The sequence below is a fragment of the Cricetulus griseus genome, assembly GCF_003668045.3.
Source record: "Cricetulus griseus strain 17A/GY chromosome 1 unlocalized genomic scaffold, alternate assembly CriGri-PICRH-1.0 chr1_1, whole genome shotgun sequence".
NCBI classification, from domain to species: Eukaryota; Metazoa; Chordata; class Mammalia; order Rodentia; family Cricetidae; genus Cricetulus; species Cricetulus griseus.
Window position 1 is genome coordinate 185,759,457 of NW_023276807.1, and position 27,433 is coordinate 185,786,889.

General features: G+C 37.8%; 1 protein-coding gene across 1 annotated transcript in view; it reads right to left on the minus strand.

Annotated features, from left to right (window-relative positions):
- Nucleotides 1–1,329: 1,329 nt before the first annotated feature.
- Nucleotides 1,330–27,433, minus strand: part of Ptpn20 (protein tyrosine phosphatase non-receptor type 20) — a 60,748-nt gene continuing 34,644 nt past the window's right edge. Inside the window, exons 5-10 of the mRNA XM_027389318.2 lie at nt 23,930–24,075; nt 21,386–21,476; nt 11,864–12,198; nt 9,934–10,149; nt 2,223–2,285; nt 1,330–1,395 (exon numbers count right to left, since the gene is read on the minus strand). Of these exons, the coding sequence (XP_027245119.1) occupies nt 1,330–1,395; nt 2,223–2,285; nt 9,934–10,149; nt 11,864–12,198; nt 21,386–21,476; nt 23,930–24,075 (917 nt within the window). The remainder of the gene's footprint in view (nt 1,396–2,222; nt 2,286–9,933; nt 10,150–11,863; nt 12,199–21,385; nt 21,477–23,929; nt 24,076–27,433) is intronic.

A 27,433-nucleotide genomic window follows, 5' to 3' on the forward strand; every position in this document is an offset into this window, starting at 1 on the left:
GAGAATTATCAATTCTAATTCAACCAATTCAAGTACTCATTTAACCAAAGCAATAAGCCTCTTAAAAGTTTAGGATTTATAATTTTAAGAATTTTCAATATGATTCACAGCTCTGATCGCTACTGAATTCACTGTACAAACACACTTATCAATTGCTTTGTGGCTTATAATTAGGAATGACTGATCACCAAAATCCCTTAACCAAGGAATCACTATAATTGTCTGAGGCAGAATCCTGATATGATGAATATAATAATGGCTAGACTTTTTTTTTTTTAACAAGAATAAGAAGTTTTCACTTTCACAACTATGAATTTAGTTTTCCAAAATCTAGTTCCAATGTCCAGCATCTAACTGTTCCTGAAGAGGAAAGAATTGACTTAATGGACCTCTAAAGGAAAAACATAGAGAAAAAAAAAAAAAAAAACTTCTCTTTTAGATCTCAGTTTAAAAAAAAATGGTATAACAGGAACCAAAAATGTCTCAAACTTACATAGCAATATCATTATATTAAGGTTATTGGTTAGCTAAAGATTAAGAGGCAAGTACCACATAATACTTGCTTCTGATAAAGCAGACAGAATGGTAGTTAACTGTCAGGGCAGTAAAGGACAGAAGCCTAGTTGGGCCTGGCAAACATTTCCATTGACTTTACAGATAGAGGAGTATTTTCATTTGAGGCTGTTCACCAGTGTGTTCATGTGAGGGCGACAAGGGACTCTATTCACCCACAAGGTGTTTCTCAGGGCAGCAGGACAAAGACCTGACTGCTCCAGGAAGGTAACTCTTCCTTGAAATCCCTAGCGCACTCTGGGACCATGGAAGTGCAGGACACAAACAACCAATTTATATCAAATCCATTCTGAGTTATTCAATTACCAGCTGGGAGTATAGACAATAGCTCCTTTAAAGAATACAGATAAATATGTCTGCAAAATGCCCTGAGAGGTCAAGATATGAATCTGCAGTTTATTGGCCCCAAGTTCTCCCAGAGTAAGGCTTGTACTGTCTTAGAAATCTTCTGAGGCCTTTGGCCACCCTTCCAAATAAAATCCTAATGAATACATTTAAGTCTTTTATTGAATTCTATAATCCTTTAAACCAAACAGCTAAACTGAGTTTGTTTCATGTAACTTTTGCTCCACTGGAAAACATGGGAGGGTATTTTGCTATTGTCCAGGAAGGATCAAGTGAAAAAGAGTTCATTCTGTGCCCAGCGATGCTGCCTTCAGGGAGATTTCAGAGAGAAAATCGAAGGCAAACTGCATGGCCAGCAGACCCTTCAGCACGAGCTTCTTGTAATCTCAAGTGAGAGGTGCAGAGTCTTTCTTAACTCAAAGCCAGAATATTCTGAAGAACTTCAAGCACAATTTCATAACAAAATTGATACTGCTCCTGCACACACATAAAAACGACACAATGGTAAGTCAATAGTCACCAATGTCTCCTTTGGAGAACACATCTGTAATTTTTTTTTCAGTCACATAAGAAAATTCCCCTCAAAGAACAAATGTTTATCTACAAACACTTGAAAGCTTCTTTAAGCAAGTATTTATTTTAAATTAATGAAGAACATAAATAATTAAAACAAATGTCTCAGTCTACAACTCTTTAAAAGACAAGTATCTAAACAGAAGAAAAATGTCAGCATCCATTTCTTTATATTTTCTTTAACAAAGCTAATTCTATAAGTCTCTCATGTAATTTTAACATTTCAAATGTATACCACTGTTATATAAATATATAACAAATATATCCCTATGTATAGTATACATACAGTGTACATATATGATATATAGTATACATATCTGTTCAGAGACAACTGTTTTTATTATAAATATTCTCTTTATTTCTCCTGGTGATCACAAACTAATCTGTGATATAAAAATATCTTTTTATAACATGCCAATAACCAACATATAGACAGACAGACAGACAGATAGAAGCAAAGAAACATTTCAAATTATTGTCTAGAAATTTAGTAATAAAATTAGATATATTGTTTATGCAGCATGGCATTATGGTTAAGGCTGTGACTTCAGTTTTAGTGCCAACTCCACCCCTTGCTTCTTAAGTAACCCCATGGAACAAACTCCAACATACTTTATCAAGATTATCAGAGTAAACCAACTCCACTAATGTCTACCCACGACAGAAGGAACTGCAAAGTGCTACAATATGCTAATCTCTGTTCTTATTAGATTTATGAGAGGAGCACCTACCTTTGTTTGGATCATGCCATAACGCTGTTTTCGCATCTGTGTCACTATGTTCATAATGTTGAACTGAAATGAGATGGTGGTAATTGAATTATCCAGACAGTGGAAAAACACAAATGCACAGATTGCCAAGTGAGTACTCTATACCTCTTTCTAATGAAAAGAAATGTCAAGTTGTAACTAGAAAGGTCACCTTTCCAGTCACAATATATGATTTAAAGCCCAGTCTAATGAATAAAAAAGACTTGTTTTAGTCGACTTTTCAAGGGGAAGAAGCAAACCATCATTTATAAGGAAGAATGTTCCCAAAGGAATTACATAAAGGGATGTTAACAAAGGGACAACTGAGAGTAGTAGTATAATTCTGGACAAGCACAGACGACCTTCCTTGGCCACAGGAGCATAGCTGTTTCTTATATAAAGTGTCTTGTCAATTCATAGAGACCTTTGGCAACAGTCATGAAACACAATAGTGGTGACCACTGACTGAAAGTCACAAAGCTCTGCTGCTAGTCCACAATGACATGAGTCAGGAAGCCTGAAGAATCTAGGAATTCTTCAACAACTGGACACTGGTGGTGGATCCCTGCTGAGAGTGACCAGCTGAACAGCCTATGGACCCGCCCAGGCACAGGTAACTCATCTGGGAAGTCAGTGTGGTGCAAGCACATTACAGGCATGCTAATATGGTCCATGCTGACATGATATTTAAAAAAAATTCAATCATAATCCCTCATATTTTGTGTGTGTGTGTGTGTGTGTGTGTGTGTGTGTGTGTGTGTGTGTGTGTGTGTGTGTGTGTTCCTTATTTTTCTAGACAGTTCCTTCTGGGATGTGTGACTCATCAATGATCTCTAGGGATCCACCTGCTCTGCCTCCCAAATGGTAGGATTACAAGTGAGTGACATTATGTTCAACTTCTTATGCGGGTTCTGAAGATGGACCTCAGGTCCCCATGATTACATGGCAAGCTTTAGTGACTGTAGCCATTGTTTTTCAGGGTTCTTTCTGCATTCCAGATGCATGGGGTTTCTTGGATACATAGTTTGCAAGTATTTTCTACCAATCTTTAGCCTGCCTTTCATCTTCTCCCTAGTGTTTTCTATAGAACAAATTATAGAGGAATTAGTTCAGAAAATAAAAAGGCATGCATATTGAAAAGAAAGCAATAAATCTATTTGCAGATGCCACAAATCATCTATGTAGAAATGATAACTAACTAATCCATAAATAAGACTCTCGGAATAAATGAGTTGACAAGGTTACAGAACATAAAATTGACATGAAAAGTCGCTTGCATTTCTACATTTCATTTTTATTGCAATAAATGTGTGAAAACAAAATTAAAATAGTAAATTTATAATTTCCTCAAAGAAAATGAAATAGGATAAATTTAACAAAACACAATTTAAAAAAACATCTATATTCAGAAAATTGTGTAATTCTTACAAAAGAATGTAAAAAAAAACCTAATAAATGAACAAATATGTAGTATGTTCATGGATTTTTTTTTTGATTAAATAGAGGAAAGATGTCAGTTCTCCCAAAATTTCATATATATAGACTTCAAGTACTTCTTACCACAATCCCGTCAGGCCAGCTGTGCTATCTAGTTTAATGTCAACTTGACAGAGGTTAGAGACATATCTGGGAAGAAGAACTCTTAACTGAGCAAATGCCTCCATAACACTGGCCCATAGGCAAGTCTGTAGTGTACTTTCTTGACTGGTGATGGGCGTGGGAAGGCCTAGCCCATTGAAAGTCGTGCCATCCCTGGGCAGCACTCCACCTGCCTCTGGTTCCAGTCTTAAATTTCTGCCCTGATTTATGTTTATGACATGGAACTGTAAGCTGAAATAAACCCTTTTCTCTTCAAGATGCTTTTGGTCATGGTGTTTTATTACAGCAACAGAAATTCTAACTAAGACACAAACTAATCATAAAATTTTTATTTGAAAACACAGACTCTGAACTGGCTAAGACAATTTTGAAATGTATGAATAAAGTATAAGGAACCATTCTATAGAATATTAGATATTTTACATAGTTTCAGAGACAAAAAGGTTGATACTGGCAGTAAAATAAGACACACAGATAATAGAACAGATTACCGAGCCAGAATAGCCCCATGGGAATACTCCAAATGATTTTAAATAAAGGTATATCAGCAACTCTATGTAGGAAGAATAATCTTTTCAACAATGGTCTTGGAACAACTGGTTATCCATACCCAATAAATAAATAAGTAAAATAAATCTCAACCAAAATCTCATGCTTTATACAACCAACATGGAGTATGGACATAGGTACAAAATATAAAACTTGACTTATTGGAAAACAGTGGAAAGTTTCCTCAGAATATAAGTTCCTAAAGTTAATATTTGAAACATGATGCACAAAAAGAAAAACTAAGGCTAAATCATTAAAATTAAATTTTCTATTTATTTAGAAACTTTTAAGTTATAACTTAGTGCTAGGTAAAATTATGGTAATAAATCTTCAGGCCTCAACCTTAATTTATTGATGGCAAAAGAAGCTTTGCTGAATTATCTTTTTCCAATTTTTTATTTTAAATTTTTAATTCATTTTACATACCAACCACAGTTTTCCCTTCCTCCTATCCTCCCGATCTCCCCACCTCCCCCATACACTCCTCCAAATGGGGAGTCAACAAAGCCTGGCATTAAAATTAAAATTGAGGCAGGACCAAGTCCCTCCCCTCTGCATCAAGGCTTGATTGTGGTCAACAAAAAATGTTAAGTGACTAAGAAGAAATGAAAACTAAAAGAGTTCATGCAAATTCTACAGGAATTGAGGCTCCTCATATAAGTGAGTTTTATAATAATTATTGTTTGTGTATGCTAAAACCATACTTGTATTATTTACAAAGATGTCCTGGCTAACAAAACAAAGGAACCATTAACTTAATTGTCATTCATAATAAGAAGCATTTATATAAGAACAAAAGAGTTATTTTATTTATTAATTTTTTATTTGAATTAGAAAGATTATTTTACATGTCAATCCCAGTTCCCTCTTCCTCCTCTCCTCCTCTGCCCCCACAACTAACACCCTACCTATCCCATACTCTTTCTTCTCCCTAGGGAGGGTGAGGCCTTCTGCAGGAGGTCTTCAGAGTCAGTCATATCCTTTGGAATAGAGCCTAGGCCCATCCACTTGTGTCTAGGCTCAGGGAGTATCTCTCTATGTGGGATGGGCTCCCTAAGTCCATTCCTATGCTAGGGATAAGTACTAATCCACTACCAGGGGCCCCATAGATTTCCAAGGTCCTCTCACTGACACCCACATTCAGGGGGTTTGGATCAGTCCCATGCTGGTTTCCCCATTATCAGTCTAGGAACCAAGAGCTCTCCCTTGTTCAGGTCAGCTGTTTCTGTGGTTTCACCAGCCTGGTCTGGACCCCTTTGCTTATCAGTTCTTCTTCTCTGCAACTGGATTCCAGTTCAGTTCAAAGTTTAGTTGTGGGTGTCTGCTTCTACTTCCACCAGCTGCTGGATGAAGGCTATAGGATGGCATATAAGTCAGTCATCAATCTCATTATCAGGGAAGGGCATTTAAGGTAGCCTCTCCTCTGTCGATTAGATTGTTAGCTGGTGTCATCTTTGTAGATCTCCAGACATTTTCCTAGTGCCTGATTTCTCTTTAAACTTATGTCTCCCTCTATTATAGTATCTCTTATCTTGCTCTCTTCTGTTCTTCCCCCAACTCAACCTCCCTGCCCCATCATGTCCCTCCTCTTCTCCCCTTCACATTCTCCTTGCTCCCTCTCTGCTCCCCCCCATGCTCCCAATTTGCTCAGGAGATCTTGTCCCTTTCCCCTTCTCCAGGGTCCCTCTTAGGGGCTTTCTTGTTTACTAGCTTCTCTGGCAGTGTTGATTATAGGCTGGTAATCCTTTATTCTATGTCTAAAATCCACATATGAGTGAGTACATACCATGTTTGACTTTTTGTGACTGGATTACCTCGCTCAGAATGGTTTATTCTAGTTCCCTCCATTTGCCTGCGATTTTCTAGATTCCATTGCTTTATTTTCTCACTGAGTAGTGCTCCATTGTGTGAATGTACCACATTTTCTGTATCCATTCTTCAGTTGAGGGGCATCTAGGTTGTTTCCAGGTTCTGGCTATTACAAATAATGCTGCTGTGAACATCATTGAACAGATGTCCTTGTTGTAAGAATGTGCTTCTTTTGGGTATATGCCTAACAGTGGGATTGCTGGATCTTGTGGTAGACTGATTCCCATTTTCCTGAGGAATTGCCATACTGATTTCCAAAGTGGCTGTACAAGTTGGCACTCCCACCAGCAGTGGAGGAGTGTTCCCCTTTCTCCACATCCTCTCCAGAATAAACTGTCATTGGTGATTTTGATTTTAGCCATTCTGACAGGAGTAAGATGGTATCTCAGAGTTGTTTTGATTTGCATTTCCATGATGGCTAAGGATGTTGAACACTTTCTTATGTGTCTTTCAGTCATTTTAGATTCCTCTATTGATAATTGTCTATTTAGTTCTGTACCTCACTTTTTAATTGGATTATTCGGTGTTTTGGAGTCTAGCTTCTTGAGTTCCTTGTAAATTTTGGATATCAGCCCTCTGTCAGATGTGGGGTTGGTGAATATCTTTTCCCAATCTGTGGGCTATTGTTTTGTCTTGTTGACTGTGTCCAAAAGGATTATTTTATAGAGTATTAAATTAGAAAGTCAACAAAAGGAGATTTCACATATTACTGCTTGGCAGACTTCATTTTCGAGACAGGGTTTCTCTGTGGCTTTGGAGGCTGTCCTGGAACTAGCTCTTGTAGAACAGGCTGGTCTGGAACTCATAGAGATCTGCCTGTTTCTACCACCCAAGTGCTGGGATTAAAGGTGTGCACCGCCACCACCTGTCTACATTACTGTTCAGCAGACTCCTTACAAAATAGTGTTTGAATTGCTAACAGTAAAAACCATACATAGTTGTCAAAAATGGTTAAAACTGCTCTAATGATTTCTTTGTTTGAGATTTTGGTAAACAGACGGCAAAAGACAGTTTTTTCTAATGATGCTGTAGGTTGATAAATTTGGGAACTGGCTAATGACAGGGAGTGACCCTATTGCTGGTAGTGAATGCTTCTATAAACACCAAAAGTGCTTCATTCTGCATGTGTTTGATAGGAGCATGACACCACAAAGGAGAGTTTTGCTCTTGTCAAGCTGTGTTTGCACTACTGACAAATGCACCTAGTTCTAAACTATAAAACCAAAGCACTGCAGCACAAATGTGACTTGCAGCTTATATTTTGTAGGATGAAATTCAGGCATTTAAGATGCAATGACAAACTTTAAATCAGAAGGTAAATCAACACCCTGCTTCATCACCAATCCTACTCTACTAACAACCTAATATCTTCTAGATGAGACAGTAGTTAATACTGTTGTGTATAAGTTAAATTATAAAAAGGAAAATGTGTTAAATTTTGGCTTATTCTCCTCATTGCATCACAATTCTCTTCATTGTGTTAGCTGGTAGTTAACAGTTACTACATGCTCACAACAGAAAAACAAAAAGAAAAATGTTTTGCTGAGAATATTTGACAAACTCGATGTTTCTTAAGACAAGAACTAGTTTGCTCTTAATGTTTTAAGGGGAGTAAACCTACCTGGATTAAAAATTAAAGTGATTGTAAATAACAATAAAAAGACACAAATGGTTATGTACTCTCCTGGCTTTCTAGCTGTAGGGAGCAGAGGAATAAGCCCTGAGTGACTGGAGTCCTGAGGAAATGTGTGCTGCTGACACAGGCATGAACATGCCAAGGACTCTGAGTCCTTCTACAGACTTAGTTCTCTGATGACAACAAACAAGCTCTAGTGGACATAATTTTCCAGGCGAGGAGGACATGGCATCAGCAAGAATATGAGTTACTGATAGAATGGGGTTCTATGGAAAGTCAAGAAACAATGGATATAGTTCTGATTTTTAGCTACAGTATTTCTTCAAATAGAAGCATCATTTTGTTCAGTGCTGGACATCATACCTTTCAAGCACTAGGCAACATCCACTAGCTGAAACCTCAACTCAGACAAAGCACCACTAAGAAAGAAAAACCATAACTATAAACTATATAAGATCAGCAATAAGACACATTTTAAGTGTAAAGAAGCTATTATGTAGGGGAAACAGTGTTGCTTAGATTTGACAAAAGGCACATAGCTTTTGCAGCTGCTACAGGAACGTGAAACAAGAATAAACATTCACAAATCACTCCAGAACTTATGATAGAGACATTATACCAGCGTATTCACTGCTAAAGGATAAAACAATATTAGTTACAAGTTAAGTTTTCAGAATTTTAGGACATTTGTCATTTTTTTGACTAGCCAGTTTATATTCATCCTTCATAATGATATTCTGAGTTTGTTTTGGGAAACTATCATTCTCATTCTAACTTGCACAGCTTGCAGAAGTTGACTGATCTAAGTAGGCTTTGTCCATACTTCAGTGTTCAGACTAACACACAATCAGAAAAGCAAAGCTAGGAAATATGAGCCCATGATTTTGAAAAGAAAGAGACTCCCCTTTCCCTAGGGACTGTTTTTCTGGTTCCTCCTTGATGTCATCTGAGGGTAAACACTGAAACTATAGCAGCCGTTTTCCAACACAGGGAGGCCTGCCTCCATTGGGAGTACGACTGTGCAAAGCCAGAGACTTCAGTAATTTACCTTGTCCCACAGGAAGATAACTGTGGAACATGCCGGCCAGGGTAAATGCTCTTACTCTGTTCCCATTCTGTATGGGCAGTGCCTCTATGCTAGGCCCACAGATTTCCCTCCTTAGAACTGCAGCACAGAGTAGGTCAGGAGGTAAACCATTGTGCCGCACATCTAAACCCACATTCTCAATCCACTTAGGTAACAGTAAGAAACAGAATAATCACCATATAGTCTCTTACACATCTGTTTAGGAGAAAAGTAAGGGTTTGCTAATGTTTGGCAAACCATTTATATTTCTCTCCTCATTTTCTGTGAAGAAAATTGATTTTTGAGGGTGGAAGAGATGTCTCCATGCTTAAGAGAGCATATTGCTCTTGCAGAGGACTTGAGTTCAGTTCTCAGCACCCATGCTGAACAACTCACAACAACCTGTAACTCCAGCTCCAGGACATCTGATGCCTCAATCCTCTCCTGGCATGTGCACGCACCCACACACATACACACAGTTAAAAATAATACATCACAAAGCATAAATTAATACAACTGCTATTTGAGAGAGGGTGAACAACTTAAATAAAGTCACCCAAATCTAAAGCATATAGTAAAACTGGCAGTTAATCCTGGAGATCTCTCATTTCCTCTAAGCTCAACATTTTTTCAACATACATGCATGTCAGATTTGTTCACTAAAAGCAAGCATACTTCATTGAAATTACCGAGCAAAATACTAAAGTCATTAGCAGCACACAAAGGAAGGAAATGAATAAATACTTAGAGTGTCCATTCCTTTCTATATTATCCTAGCCAATTATTTATATAATAAACTTTAATTCTCACCACCATTCCCAGGAGCCTGCAGCAAGCCCAGTGAGAATAAGATCTCCTAAGCTACTGAGCATCTGCTGTGCTATGCTGATCCAGACCAGTCTTCCAGTAACACCAGGCTGTTAAGAACCATGTTTAGAGAAAGTGTCATTTCACCTGCTTCATCAGACACTTACTAAACAGTTCTTCTCGATGGCACAGAACACGACATCCACACATATGAACACCCCTGTTCGGCCTACGCCAGCACTGCAGTGAACAACCAGAGGTCCTGTAGCGTGGTTCTTCCTCACATATCGGACGTATTTTATGAAAAAGTCTGCTGAGGCAGGGGTGCCATGGTCTGGCCATCTGGTGAACTGCAAGTGTTTTACACAGTGACTCATTCCTGTCTGTTAGAGAGACACAGAGAGGGTTATTGATTTTTTTATATTAGAGATCTCATTTCCATACATTTCTAATGTATCACCAACAATGACTGTGATGGTCGAGACAACGCACATAGGTATACAGAGCATTCAGAGTACTAACTTTGATGTTTACAGAAACTCTGGAATTTGCCAGAATTAGCTTCAGAATTAGCTTTTCTCCACTTAAAAAAGGAGAACACAATAATGAAAACAATAAAAATAAGAATGCTCTTAGGAGGCAGGAATCCAACACTTGATCCTCACCAGGTAAGGTGGCAGGAGTGTCACATGGGTTATCTAATTTAATCCTTGGAGCATCCTAAGTGCTATTTTGTCTTCATTTTTAGAGGCCAGAATTGGGAGGGCTGGAGGTATATTCTAGGCCACAAGGCCTCCATAATTAGGCCTTGGATTTAAATGTATGCCTTCCAAATCCTAAGCTACTACCTTTCTTCTATATCTGGAGGCTGCAGAAAAATCAAGATTTCAAAGTACTTAAAACTGTGCTGACACATTCAGAAGGACCTGCACATTCTGGCACAGTAGCCAAACTCATGCATGAGCAGCATGGTTTTAAAACCCTCTTTGTGTCATAAGTCACAAGTCCTAAGCACCTGATAAGTCTGGCGATTTTACTTTAAAAAACAAAACAAACAACAATCCTACCTGTGAATGTTTCATTCCAGCTACCACTCATAAATTCCATGTTGTTTTGCAGAAATAGGGCATTTCATGTTTTAGCTGCTCCCTGCTTTCCATCTCCAGCCACACTTTATCCCTCATTGTTCCTTGATAATGAACAAATTTATGCTCCGCAGCATTTAACTTACTTATATCTCTCTATACATGTACCCAAAGCAATTCCTTTTTCAATTGTGTGTGTTCTTTCTTTCTCATCTAGGCCCTTCACAATCCAGGTGTGATGTTAACTTCAGTAGTCCTTTTTTCAAACTCCAGATAACACTAAGTGTTTCCCATCTCAGCTCCCAAAGCACCGCCTGTGAGTCTTGCCCTTGTCACTTGGCACACAACAGATCAAGGACAGGAGAACACAACTATCTCATTGTTCACTGCACAGCACTAGAATCCTGTGGTAGCAAGCATCCTTGACAAACTCAGTACACAGCTGCCATACTTGACAGAAGCCACCAAAGTCATCAGAGGACCAGAAACATCTAGTACCTCCCCCTCCCCCTATTTTCCCCTTTCCATTTTCTTTTCCCTCCAAAATTTGGCTAAGCAGAACTGAAAAATTATAGCTTTGTTTCTAGAGAAAAAAAAGAGATAAAAAGTTACTTTTTTTCTCTTAGAGACAGGGTTTCTCTATATAGCCCTAGCTGTCCTGGAACTCTCTCTGTAGACCAGGCTGACCTCAAACACACAGAGATCTTCCTAACTCTGCCTCCCGAGTGCTGGGATTAAAGGCATGTGCTACCACACCACTGACAAATGTTCTTTTTTATTTTCTTTTTATTTGTTCTTCATCCCAACCACAGCCTCCTCTCCTTCCACTCCTCCCAACACCTCTGCTCCCCTCTCCCCAGATCTATGGCTCCTCTGTTTCCCTTCAGAAAAGAACAGACTTCCCAGTGATGTCAACCAGACATGGCACATCTTTAGTCCATATTCCACCCTAGTCCTAGCACACCAGCTTATATCATAAAACATGCTTCTAATAGCAGCATTTTAGACTTACGGACTTCTTCACAATTTGCAATATTCGAATGATGAAATATCGAGTTATCTGGAAGTTCTCCAGAAGGATGCGAATGTGTTTCAATTCCAATGGCTCCTTTAGAGAAATGGGCCAGTAACTGTGACACTTGATAACTCCACCTTCTATCTCTCTGGTTATCATAGCAATAACATTACAATTATTTTCCATAACCATTTGCCAAAAGTCTTCTATAGTTTCTGGCAGTGGTCCTTGAGTAGCAATATAAAAATACTCTTGTTCATGATTTACTATTCTAATATAACTAGCATTGATGTAGTCCTTGTTTTTTCCAAGAGGAACACGTGATGAGTCATCTATTATAGAAACAGAAACAGAAACATGTGGTGAAAATAATGGAAGAGTGGAATATGCAATATATCCAGACTTCATAAAAGCACCCCACTTAAGTAAATCCATTTTTTCTTTACCTTCCCCCTCAAAAAATTCATAGGAGATTCTTTTCAAAAAGGCTAAGTTTAAATCTATTCCTCCATAAACCTATTTGCAAGATTTGAGATATACAATCAGGAGGATTTTAAGAGCAAGTGCCATCACCACCACCCAGCACCTGTGAGACACAGTAGTATTAGACCAAAGGCATGTCCAGTGTCCACTACTATGCAACTAAATATAGCAAAGAAGCAGTTTTCATGGGCAACAGTAAATGGCATTCTCCTGAAAACCAGGGAAATCTGTAAGGATAGGGCAGCAGAGACCAGAGTTTTTACAAAATGGACACGATAATTGTTTAGAGATGGAATTCTAGTACTAAGGGAATTACACCAATGCTCTTATTGAGGCCATACAGCCATCTTTTACAATCCTTCCTCAGCTTCTACTGGGTGCAATAATGTGCCAATCAAAAGAAAATGTGATTAGAATGTAATTGGCTCCCATAAGCTCATAGGGAGTGGCACTATTAGGAGATGTGGCTTTGCTGGAGTAGGTATGGCCTAGATGAAGGAAGTATGTCACTGTGGGGGTGGGCTTTGAGGTCTCATATATGCTCAAGCCATGCCTAGTATCTCAGATCACTTCCTGTTGCCTATAAGTGAAGATGTAGGACTCTCAGCTCCTTCTCTGGCACCATGTCTGCCTGCACACCACCATGTTGTGCCAAGTTGATAATGGACTAAACCTCTGAAAATTTAAGCCACCCCAATTAAATGTTTTTCCTTTATAAGAGTTGCTATGGTCATGGTGTCTCATCACAGCAATAAGACCCTAACTGAGATATAAGGTATGTAGTAAAAAGATGGTACCCAAAGTACCGGCTCCAAATATCATGGGGCTTGTCTAACACTGCCAAGAAGTAAGAGAGGAAAACTGGCATTTGGCCCATAATAAACCTCATCATCAGGAGTCAACTGCCTCTCCATACTTCTCAGAATAACATGAACAGCCATTTAGCAACTATGCTATGCTTAATGGTCACCAAACAAGGTCTGTGGCTCCTGACAGAGTCCTTCTTGAATTCTAACCTAGCATACAGAATTCTCTTATAAAGATTAATAGGAAATCAATTGCTAAAAATAGAAAAACACCAAATATTTCCAAATGGGAGCAAGAGCAGTACATTCTGTTAACTGATAGGTCATTTCTTCATCTCAAATGTTACTTTACATAAACATTTTTTAGTTTTGGAAAGGGAGACTAAATGTGCTAAATTAAATAATTTAACAAAACCTACCTTACTGATAGAAACCACACTCAATTCAAGCTCCTGTCCTACTTGTCCCATACTATTCAGCCTCTCCTGGGCTTTACAAATCCCCAAGTAATTACATGCTCTGTTGACTCTAAAGAAAGACTCAAGTTTGCAGAAAGACATCACTTGAGTTGGGATAACATTAAAGAGAGTTGTTAAGACCTTAAGGCCAACATCATAGAAGTAAACAACAACTTTCTGATTGGATTAAAGGTACATTCCACAAGATGAAACATTCCCATATGAACACCATTACCAGGCCAAGAACCAATGGCTACACAGTTATAGACTCTAGGAGAAAACCTACTACTATTATGCTGCTAAAAGGCCACAGCATTAAATCAACTCCTAATGACCTATCATTATACTTATATATTAAAGTATCCCATTCCTCATCAGAGGATCTACATTTAGGTAGATAATGATCAGTGCAGAGACCTACAATTAGGCAAAATGCCCAACTGAGAATAATAGACTGCAGAATATTCAGCCCTAAATGAAACCAACCTATAGACCATACTCTTCCCTCCAAAGACTCGGGCACCATTGCAGGAGAGGGTGCAGAAGAATGTAAGAGCCAGAGAAAGTGGATTACAACAAGAAATGTGCTTTCTGGATATAACAGGCAGTTGCATATATGAACTCATAATGGTTGTGATAGCATATATAAGACCTGTGAAAGCCCAAGCCAGATCAAATGCTAGGACAGAGAGGAAAGTTGGGTCCAAAGTTCCACTCCTCATTGAAGTGCTATTGGAAACTGATAGCTGCTGGGAAAAGCTTTCTCTAAGAGTGTAGTGCCTGAGAAGTAGGCCATGCTCCAATAAAAGGCCCACACATTCAAGGATTTTTGGACAGATCAGATTGGTCTTTATGGGGAAGAGGAGGACACAAAGGTGGTGAAAAAGGAAGGAGGTAAATCTGGGAAGAGTTGGGGGAGAGTGAATGTGATCAAAATATGTATACCATTCTCAAGGAACCAATGAAAATATTTTTAAAACAACATCAAAAAAGACAGAGTGAGAAGTCAAATGTTCAGGAAGCAAAAAATTGTGCTGATGGGTTAGTAGGATGATACTGATCCTGTACGTACCACTTAATACCTGAATCCTGGCTACAGCAGGAACCGTGTGTGCATACAGTCTACTAGAGAATATTGTCCCAGGAAGATGTTACCTATTTACCACTATAATTGTTTTCAAAAGAATATTCAACCACTATATCAAGTAAGTCTCCCCAGGATGGTGGAGTCTATGATAAAAAACTCATAGAAAAAGCCACTACCAGGAGACATTTGCCACAAAGAGTGTGTCCTTTTCTGCGGTATACCATGATGGTATGTAAGGCACTTTATAGGTGTACAGATGGTAAATTTGGAAAAAGCACTGTGCCTAGGAAAGGCATATCCATATTCAGAGTAAATTAATCTTTTGTTAGAAAGAAAAAAATCACTATTTCTTTCATGATAGAAGTGGCTCAACATAACCTGCCACTTGGGGAATGGTTTCATGTCAGGGACTCAGTGCCACTCAGCACTTCTGGAAGCCCACATACTCACAATGACTGTAGCCTGGCTGCTCTTGGTAAGTGGCAAGAAGTCTATGAAGCTGACTCCATTCATAATCTCCAATAGTGCCAAATAAGACTGTTCTTTTCGTGAGCTAGTGAAAAACAGCAGGGTAATTGGGGGAAATGACTGCTGTCCATAGAACAATATTCTATGTACATGGTGACTGTCCTCTGCTGAAGTCACTCTTCATAAGTATACACATGGGACATCAGGATCTATGTGGGCTTTGTGTAGGGAGAGACCCTGATACCTGTCCCCAGCTGGGTGTGGTCACAGGTATGTAAAGGGTAGGATAAAGAATGAGGAGGAGGCAGGCTTGTGCTCTCTCTCGGGGGTTCAGCCAGCTTTTGGAAACATCTGGGACCAGACTTCTCAGAGTGCCAATCCTGGTTACTGATTCCTTGTGTGAGTATAACTTCCCAATAAATTACGAGTTAATAACCTATCTCGGGGTCCATCTTGTTCCTCATCAGTTTTGCTTATTTAGGAAGCTCTAGCTACATGTCTTTTCCTTAGACTTCCATTGTTATTAAATTTTCAATTATATTTCTTCAAAGCCTTGATCATCTGTCCGGTTAAGGCTCTGGCTAAGCTTACCCTCCAACCATTTCTCCAAGAAAAATGAGCAACCATGTACACCAACCACTGTTATTCCCAGTAGATATATATCCCTTCACCATTACACTTCAGAATGTCTCAAAAAAGAGCTATGGTAATACAATTGTCAGGTTACACAGGTGATCCATGGAAACAATACAAACCAGGCAGAACCCTTTGTTTCCCTGTCAATCATCATAGGGAACTCCTCATAAGAATACAGGCAGAGAAAGCAGTGTAACTAGGAATGAGGATCACGGATACTTGGACAATTTTTTTTCATGGAACTTATCTGTGCCTTCAAGGTTGTGGTGGTATGAATGAGAATGACCCCCATAAGCTCATATATTTCAATGTTTGTTCTCCAGTTGCTGGGACTGTTTTTGAAGGATTAGAATGTCTGGTGTTATTGGAGGAGGCGTGTCACTGAGTAGACTTTGAGATTTCAAAAGCTCATGCCACTTCCCAGTTCACTCTCTTTGCCTCATGCTTATAGATGAGATGTGACCTCTCAGCTGCTGCTCAAGTGCCATGGGGCTTGCCTGTTGCCTCGATGTTCTAATCACCTGGAATCATGATCTCCCAAATGAAATGCTTTCTTTTATAAGTTGCCTTGGTCATAGTGTTTTGTCACAGCCATAGAAAAGTAACTAAGACCAGGGTCTACTCAAGAGGAATCTCACATCTATTCTTTCTCCTAATCATCAAATGCTGTTGTCTACATCCAGCTTAATGGCTTGGTTGTTCAGAGAGAAGCAATCTCTACTTTGTTCTCTACTATGCAGATTCTGCTAAGGTGGAATAGGCTAAAAAAGGAAAGTGGTTCACACAGGGATTGCAGAGCATTGCTCCAAAACCCTAAGAATCTGTAGAGCACTGCAACTGGTTCTGAACAGCATCACTGCCACCGACCATTCCATCTGCTGAATCCAAGTGGCAGGGCCTTACACTGTGGTACATTGCCACCCAGGAGTACAAGGCACTGTGTCTCCTTTTTGGCCAGAGAAACCTGACAAAGTAATTTATCCTTTTCCATAGAAGGGTATATTTCAAAATGTCCTACAAACTTGGACCCCTAGAAATTTCAACCACAGAAGTTCCTTTTAGCTGTATTTTCCATTCTCTGATATGAAAATGTGTTGTGAACAAGTCTAGAGTATTTGCTACTCTTTGCTTGCCATAATGGCCTGTGCAATACCTTTTAGCAGGAAAAGATGATTTACAGCCCTTTGAACTAAATTATGTCAGAACTGAAAAGCTGATCTATCCCTGAGTTCAGACAGTGAAGAGAATTCCTGGCTTTACCAACTGAAAGCAAACTACTTTCAGTGACGTCCATTCACCTGTCAAAAGTGCCTTCTCAAATCTTTGCACTCGTTTATTACAGGATTGATGTTCTTTGAATTATAGAAATTCTTACTACAGCATAAATGTATATCCTTTGTTAAGTAGATAATTTGTACTTAATTTTCTTCTAACCTACTACTTGCTGTTTTGCTTTTAGAATGGTATACTTGGAAGAGCAATTTTTTTTTTTAAAGTTTGATGAAGTCTATTTTTTCCCTTGGCAGTTTCAGAGTTTTGTGTCCTGCTGAGAAAATTTTCACTAAATAATGATGCTAATTTTTTTCTTGCTTTTTCTCCAAGAAGTTGTATGCTTTTATGTTTTTAATTTAAATTATTATTTTATATGTACGTATGCGTGGATCTGTATGTCTATGCCACATGGTGTGTGTGTGTGTGTATGTGTGTGTACAAATGTGTATGTATACACATGTACAGAGAACAAAAGATGTCAGACTCCCTGAAATTGGAGTTACAGGCAGTTGTGAGTCATTTGCTATGGGTGCTGGGAACTGACATGGGTGCTATGGAATAACAGCAAGCGTTCTTAACTACTCAGCTATCTCTCCAGTGTCAAATATGGTTTTTACTATATTTAGTTTTGTGACCTATTTTGAATTCATTTTTATATAAAGTATGAGGTAAAGATTAGAAGGAATTTTGTTACATAAATATACAGTTGGCCAGACTGTATTGTTGGTTGAAAGAGTATTTTTTCCTTATTGTTTGGCATCTTTAAATTCATATGCTATCATCTCCCCTGCCCTCTGTACATTGTTATAAATAATACTCAGAAATTGAAGACACTATCATTCTTAGTTCTAGTTACATCTTGACCCAGAGGCAAGTAACAGAAAAAGTATTCAGCCTGGAGTCAGAGACTTGACATACAATGTGTTCTCACTTCCCTTTCAAACATTAAAATGCTTTGCAAGTTGTAAAGTGTTAAATAAATGCTACCTTGTGTTTCCACTTGAAAACCCTTATTTTTTTAAAAAAGGTCCTCCTTGCTTTGCATGATGGTACAAGGCTATAAAAGTATGACTATGTAAACTGAAATTGCAAACATATCTTCACAATCAATAGGAAGATATGATTGTTCCATGGCCCTTAAAATTTTTGTCAAAGCTTTAAAAACTTTTGTTGATTATATATATAAAAATTAAAGAAAGATTGATATTTATTTTGAACACTAATATAAAACATTAGAACCACTGAGATTTAAAGCACTTCATTTTTAGTTTGTACGGGTTTACATCTTCTTTTCATTGCATAACTTAAGGTGAGCCTCTTATTGTGTGTTGACTATCATATTACTTCCTATATTTGGATTTGTTCCTATTATTTTGCCCTTTATATTTCCATTGTTGTGAAACTACTCTAAAGTTCCTGTGATGCAAATCTTCTAGCTAGCACACTTCTAGGTGCTCTTCATGCTGGTCACCGCAGCTACTTTGTGCTTTCCCTTTGGTAAGTCATCCTTCAGCAAGTCCCTCTGAGTGCAGCAGTAGAGTCTCTTGCTTGGTGACAATATTACATGCTCCTAGTGAGCTATTTATTCTATAAGGCCATTTGTGTTCAATTCTAATTTTGCCCCTAGAATTATAATTTTTCTTTTCTCTGCTACCAATGACTGCTATCTTTGTTGGTTAGCTCTCTTTTTTCCATTTTTAATTATTTTTAATTACTCATATTTACATATCCACCCCCCATTCCCTCATCCTCCCCTCCTCCCATGTTCCCCACCCAACCCATCCCAACCCACCCCCCCTCTCGACTCCTCTCCAGGGATAGTGAGGCCCTCTACCAAGGACCTACAAAGTCTGTCATACTGTTTGGGGGGAGGGTCTAGACCCTCCTTGCTGTATCTGGGCTGCAATAGTATTCCTCCATAGGGAATGGGCTCCCAAAGTCCATTTGTGCTCTAGGGATAAAGACTGGTTCCACTGTCAGAGGAGCCATAGACTGTCTTGGGCTCCTAGCTGGTACCCATATTCAGAGGGTTTGGTTTGGTTCAATGCTGTTTCTCCAGCTTTATGATTAGAGTCTCCATTCTATTAGTAGGTCAGGTCCACTGTTTCTGCAGGTCTCTCCATCCCCGTCTTGGCTCCTTTGGTCAGCTCTCTCTTGATTATCCTGTTTGTAGACTGCCATGTGGGTTTCTCACTGGGAGATAAAGGGACAACACCCTACATGCTTTGCTGTTCATTCACATAACACTAACAGACTTTGAAAGAAGTCAGGTTAGCCCCTGGTATGCTGCCCATGTTTTACTGGCACAGTAATCTGTTCACTGAGTAGTTAACAGTCATATTCTCTATATTTGCCACTGTTCACAGGTAATACACAGTGACAACTGAAGTCTGATTCATGTTTCAATATTTTTAACAATATGTTGTGTTAGTAATGATAGTGTGCATGATGTCAGGCTTGCAAGGTGAAGACTAACAAAGACTAACAAATAGAACTCCCTCTGTATGTGTGATGAAGAAAGAAAAAGAGCTTTCATGGGTCTCACCTACACAGGCTGACATTCAGATTAGATTATACTGTGTCATGAAGTAAGAAAATCTTAAAAATAGAACTAAGTTGAATTACAGTTTAAGTAAAGCAAAAACTTTAGGAAGATTTTCCTTATTTTTAATCATTTAAGCGAACTTTTTGTGTCTCTATAACTCATCAACCTTTGTTCCCAGGACAGAACTCAAGAAGCTGTACACTTTACTCCTAAATTGCACTTCTTACTTCTTATAATCCCTGAGAGGGTCATTTTAAAAATCTTTTTGGCTTTTGGTCTCCTTGAAGAGTAATTGTACATGTAGGCATAAAAGTCAACATATGACACCTCTGATCTTTCACAGTAGTAACAAATTGTTTGCACCACTAAAATGTTGTATAGTGGGTTACTGACCTGATTTTCAGAAATACTCACTAGTGAATTTCATATTGTCTCCAAAAGATAACAGAACACATCATTTTAACCATCTTGAGAATGGTCATTGATTTATAATCAAAATTATTTTAGTGTGAATGAACTAACTAAACATGAAGGTGTCTATTTTATCTTGACAATGCCACACTTTGATTTGTACTACTTCAAATCTATCTGGAGAAATAACAAAAGTCATTAAAGCATAATTTGGTAAATGGGAAGAGTTCTCACTAACAAGATCTAGGACACTTGGAAAACAACCAAATCTAGCTTGAGGCAAACAACAAAGGTAAACTGACAAACTCCGAAGACAGGGATTACCACAGCAGAGAAGAAGATAGCTCTTGCATGGATTGAAGCTTTAATCATATGGAGGGAAGAAAAAGAATGACTTCCAGAAATGTAAAGAAGCTATGGAGACACAGGCGAACACCATGGAGAGCTTCAGCGTGACAGTGACAGAAGGTCATAGAAGAAGACAGCTAGGTATCCTGATTATGTTGTAAGGAAATCTCTTCATCAGTCCTTGTGAATGGGTAGGAGAGGGGCAGAATGAAGACAGAAACCATCTGAGAGGTGAAAGACACTCAGTCCAGGTTGTCAGCGATGTCAACAGGGAAGTATGAGGGAGATTCTAGAGGTATTAGAGAGATAGAAGGAAAAGAATTTGCAAGCACATTTTGTATATAACAAGTGACTTAGATTTCTGGCTTGAACAGTGGATGATTGTATTACAACAGAAGTTAATAATGGTAGACAGTCAAGTTAGTAGAAAAATAATAAATTTGATTTAGAAAATTTTGAAAGGGATGATCATAGGACAAAATTTCCATTAAGACTGCATTATCATATTTTGTTTCTGTTCTTTGTATGGTTGAGACTGACAAATGTTATGAGCAAATACACAGTGGAACAGGAAACAGTTCTACCCTCCACTCAATAGAGGAAAATAACAGGTAGAACCCTGTGGATATAATGCAAATGTAGCTGCCTATTGGGCAGTAGACTGATGAGTTATCATTAATGTCTGGGGCAGAGGACATAATTGCTCCCACTGTATTTTAATGTTTAAAATTACCAGGGAAGGTAGCCAGGCTTAGGATACCAGGTAATATATGGTAGCCTGAAAAATAAACTTTGTTTTAGATGGTGATCAAGGCTAAAGGTTCTGTGTAAATTGACAGTAGTCAGAAGAAATACCACAGATCCTAGACTATGCCCAGGTAACCCAGTGCTAGCTACAAGAGTTCTCCATGATAAAGTTCAAAATTTGTCATGCAGAAATTCAATTTAGTTATTACCTTTTCCCAACTGTTAACAGGAAAATAATTTAAAATGCTCTCAGCTTACATGGAAGAATATCTCGGTATCTGTTTTTGTCTTTGTTGAGTAGTTCATTCCCAGAGCGGAGGTCATCAAGCAGAGGCATTTGTTCTAACTCCTTCAAAAAATAAAAAAGCCACATATTTACTATTTAAAAAGAAGGAAAACCTCCATTTGTTTAGTATTTATTATTCTTAAACTCCATATGGTCTGGCCTGCTATTGAGTGTTATGTAACAAACCAGGGATAGTAGAATCTCAACCAATAAGGACTATATAGAGTATCCCAAGTTAAGAGAATCAATCCTAAGTTAAGAGAATCAGTAAGTTGCTTGATAAAAAAAAGTTCAGTTATCAAGATGGTTTTCTTCCTGAACACTGTTCACCCTTTCATAAAAAATGAAATACTTTTTAGTTTTTATGATTTAATTATAACACTATTATTTCATAAACAAAATATAACAGAAACATTTTAAAAGCTGTAAAAAGCCTTAAAATTTCTCCTTGAAATTACAGCTGGGATACTGACTAAAGAATTTTCTTCCTCTCAAAAGAAATTCTTAAACAAATGAGAATTCACCAAAATTTATCAAGCACTTAGTTCTAGATATTAGAATACAAAGACAAACTAGAAAAATTTCCCATCCTTAGCAGTGAATAAAGAATATTTAATCAAATATGCAACTTACAGAAACAATAGTATTAATGATATCCTTTAATTGTACTTGAAGATACATAAGAAAACACCAAGAAAGTAAGCAGCATTTAACATGGGTCTTAGTGAAATGTAATGTGTATGGAAGGACACAGGAAGGATGGATATAGCATGGTAACAAGAATATAGAGCATTTGATCTAGCTCAAAGGTAGGATAAAACTAGAAAAGACCTGTTTCATCATCCCTTGGCATTCACAAGGATTGGTCCCAGGACTCCCATGGAAATAAAAATCTATAGATGTTAGAGTCCTGTAAATAAAATGAGGGACAGTGTTTTCATATGACCTGTACACACTCTTTCATATTAAATGACCTTCAGATCACTCATACTCAATACAATGTAAATGCTACATACACAGTTGTTACACTGTATTGCTTAAGGTATAAAGACAGGACAGGCAAGTGTACAGTTCAACATGTTGCCAAATTTTTTGATCTACAGTACATTGAGACCACTAATTTAGAGCCCACAGATACAGAAGGCCAATGGTAAAGAAGAAACTGGAATGTATCAGGTCCTTTTTACTCTAATATATGTGGATAAAGCCTGAAACTCTGTATATTTTAAATTTTCTTTGCTAATTTTTGTATATCCAATATTTAACAACCCGTGCTTAAATAAGGGCCAATGACTGTGGCCATCATATGAAGGTGCTTTTCTAGTTGTCACCACTATGGTATTATGGCCAGATTGACAGTTTTTACTCCTTCAGAAAGCCAATTCTAAAACTAACCCAGAAAGAAATCTTTATGAAGAATAAAAAAAGTCATACGACAGTATTGAAGGCCTGTCTTAATATATGTTAAAAGCCTAGAAACCTGAAACCAGTACATGAATAATAAAGTCAATTTTTAAAAATCTAAAAGAACATCAATACCCGCCCCCAAAAGAACTTTAAGTACAGGCTTAAGACAAATTGACAGATAAACAATAGTGGCTCCCTCCAAATTCTAACTGGATACTGGATGAAAGATTCAAATCGTAAAAACCACCTTAATAGTACCAAAAAATATAAAATAATTATTATGTTATTAGACTGAAATTGATATTCCTAAAATATTTAAAAATCCAGGAGTCCTTTGGTCATCAAATTTGAGTACTAAAAATTCCTTCATGATAAACAGGTATATGTGCATGTGTTCATATTTGTGTGTATAAATATACTATGCATAAAACACACAAAAGGAATAATTTCTTCATTACATGAAGAATAATCAATATGAAAAATAATAAATAAAATTTTGGGTAAAGAACATAATGCTTAAAAACATGGAAAATGATTCTGTATCTAATAATGAAGAAATGACAGATCATCAACAAAAGTCATGATGGATAAATCTGACAGCCCAAAATACTGTCTTTCTAGAAATGTGTTCTTTAAAAAGACACATGTAAAATATGCATATGAAGGATGATTGATGTTTAAAAAGCAGGAGGGGTAGAATAAGCTAAATGTCCTGGAACTATTACAAGAAATGAAGATATTTGCCACATACTTAACTCAAAGTTTCAGCTGTATTAACTGGTAACATGAATGAAAATTGTATGTCACAGAAAAGTTTCTTTAAAGAGATAAACTTGTGAATAACAAACATTCCAACACTTCAAGTTTACAATGACAAGCCGAATAGTTAAAGGGTGCTGTAGAGGGAAATGGGGGGGGAGCATATCTACATGTTTTATAGCTTTTTATGCTAGTTGATATTTAACCATGTAGATCTATTATTTTAAAGAATGGCATTTAAGAATACAAGCAATGTACTCAGTAAAAAAGGAATTTAAAAAGCAAAGAAAACTTTTGGTTGTGGTATAGAAAAGGAAATTATAAACTTTTCCTTAAACCAACATATTTACCAAAAACTCACGGATGATATCATATTCGTTTTTTCCCTGGAGCATTTTCAAACAATCATTCATGGCAGATTGTGAAGAATAGTTGAATATTAATGGTCGAATCTGAGCCAACTGAGTCAGTTCCTTCTCAGAGACAGTTCCAATGTCTGAGCAACAGAAATGCCCACATTTGTAAGTCAATGCAGATACTTAAGGGATATTGTGCACTTTTTAGAGTTTTTTCCTCTTTAAATACAAAGCTTTAAACATCAATAGAAGTTTACTTTTCCAGAATAAATTATCATTGTTTTAGGAAAAAAATATTCTATGTACCTTGAAGCTATAGAAAAAAATCCATTCAGTGTTATGACAGACACAGTAAACTAAAGCATATTCTGTCTTCTAATGTGATTATGGTGGGTAGATTGCCAACTACCCCAAGGCAAGAATTCGTAAGACTTCAGACTAAGACAAAGACAAAGCTTTTTGCTCTCCATGGATTTAGTATTTAGAAGTATGTAGAAAGTATAAATGAGAGGACAAAGAGAGTCCACTATATGTCTCACTCTACTAAAATAGATGAAACAACATAAAAGATAGAGAGGGTCTAAGTATTAAAACTCACAAGACAGAATAACAGAGATATATCATATATAACAATAAACGAGTATGTTCTTTACCAAATAGCACATATGAAATCTATCATTTTATAATGACCTTTAGGTTACACTGTCAGTATAAGTTCTAAGTATCTGAAATTTTACAAATATCATATGTGGGTCAAAATTGCAGTAAGACTAGAAGTTAATAGTAAAATTTACTTTTTTTTTTCTTTTGGTTTTTCGAGACAGGGTTTCTCTGTATTGTTTTGAAGCCTATCCTGGCGTTCGCTCTGGAGACCAGGTTGGCCTCAAACTCACATAGATCTGCCTGCCTCTGCCTCCCGGGTGCTGGGATTAAAGGCCACCCATCTACAGAGTGAGTACCAGGACAGGCTCCAAAACAATACAGAGAACCCTGTCTTGAAAAACAAATGAAGAAGAAGTAGAAGGAGGAGAAGGAGGGGGAGGAGGAGAAGGAGAGGGAGGGGGAGGAGGAGGAGGAGGAAGAGGAGGAGGAGGAGGAGAACAACAACAACAACAAAAACAACAGAAAATGGAAAGATCTCCCATGCTCTTGGATAGGTAGGATCAACACAGTAAAAATGGCAATTTTACCAAAAGCAATCTATAGATTCAATGCAATCCCCATTAAAATCCCAGCACAACTCTTCACAGGACTTGAAAGGACAATACTCAACTTTATATGGAAAAACAAAAAAACCCAGAGCCAAAACAACCCTGTACAATGAAGGAACTTCTAGAGGCATCACCATCCTTGACTTCAAGCTCTACTATAGAGCTGTAGTAATGAAATCACCTTGGTATTGGCACAAAAGCAGACAGGTAGACCAGTGGAATCAATATTAACCCACACACCTATGAACACCTAATTTTTTAAAAGAAGCTAAAACTATACAATGGAAAAAAGAAAGCATCTTCAACAAATGGATGCTGGCATAACTGGATGCTGGCATGTAGAAGACTGCAGATAGATCCATATCTATCACCAGGCACAAAACTTTAGTCCACGTGGATCAAAGAGCTCAACATAAATCCAGCCACACTGAACCTCTTAGAAGAGAAAGTAGGTGGTACCCTTGAATGAATTAGCACAGGAGACTGCTTCCTGGACATAACCCCAGTAGCACAGACACTGAGATTGATATTAATAAATGGGACCTCCTGAAACTGAGAAGCTTTTGTAAGGCAAAAGACACAGTCAACAAGGCAAAATGACAGCCCACAGATTGGAAAAGGATCCTCACCAACCCCACATCTGACAGAGGGCTGGTTTCCAAAATATACAAAGACCTCAAGAAGCTAGTCACCAAAACACCAAACAATCCAATTAAAAAGTGGGGTACAGAACTAAACAGAGAATTCTCAATAGAGGAACCTAAAATGGCTGAAAGACACATAAGAAAGTGTTCAACATCCTTAGCCATCAGGGAAATGGAAATAAAACAACTCTGAGATACCATCTTGCTGTTGTCAGAATGACTAAAATCAAAATCACCAATAACAGTTTATGCTGGAGAGGATTGGAGAAAGGGGAATGCTCCTCCATTGATGGTGGGAGTGCAAACTCATACAGCCACTTTGGAAATCAGTATGGTGGTTCCTCAGGATCAGTTTACCTCAGGATCCAGCAATTCCATCTTTTAGGCATATACCCAAAAGATGCACATACATACAACAAGGACATCTGTTCAACTATGTTCATATCAGCATTATTTGTAATAGGCAGAACCTGGAAGCAACCTAGATGCCCCTCAACTGAAGAATGGATAGAGAAAATATGGCACATTTTACACAATTGAGTACTACTCAGCTGTGTGTGTGGGGGGGAGCATGGAATCTTTAAATTCTTATGCAAATGGATGGAACTAGAAGAAACTATCCTGAGTGAGGTAATCCAGTCACAAAAAGACAAACATGGTATGAACTCACCTTTTGGGGGTTTCATACATATTTTAGTATATTCTCCCAACTCTCCCTTCATCTACCTGTTCTCCCTTCCATGCTTTACCCTTTTACTACCATCCCCTTTAAAGTCTCTTTTCCCCCTGACATATAGTTCTTTCTAGTTTCCTGGCCTTTACCCATATTTATTCCTACCTGGATATGTATTATTTTATAGTTTGAGGTTAGAAACAAGAGAACAAATGGTGTTTGTCTTTCTAAGCCTAGACTACCTCACCTAAAATATTCCAAATACATCCACTTTCTTGAAAATTTCTTAATTTTATCTTTTCTCCATTATGCTTATACATCATATTTTCATTATCTGTCTGTTGATGACAATCTAGGCAGATTCCATTTCCTTACTATTGTGAAAAGAGAAGAAATGTATAAGCACCTTTGTAGCAGAATGTAGAGAGTACTTTGGGTATATGCACTGAAGTGAAAAACTGGATCATACACTAATACTTTTTCAGAAGCCTCCACAATAATTTCTATAGTGGCTGTTCTACCTTACACTCACACTAACATGTGTAAGGGTTCTCTCTCCTCACTTTGCTAGCATTTGTTATTATCTGTTTACTTGATTGTGGCCATTCTCCCTGGGATGAGATAGAAATGCAAAGCTGTTTTACTTTGCATTTCTCTGATTGCTACAGATGTTTAATAGTTTTAAATGGCTTTTGGAGAACTTCACACATAAGTTTTGGATCTATATCATTACCACCACTCCCTCCCCCTCTAACTCCTCCCATGCCCTGCCACCCCCCCAAAAAAATTCATGACCTCTTAATTATTTTACATACATGCACTCATGTGTGCACGCACACACACACACACACACACACACACACACACACACACACACACACACACACACAACCCATTGAGTCCACTCAATGTTGCTCTTATATACATGTGTTGAGGACTGACCACTTGTGATTGGGCAGCCTGCACAGAA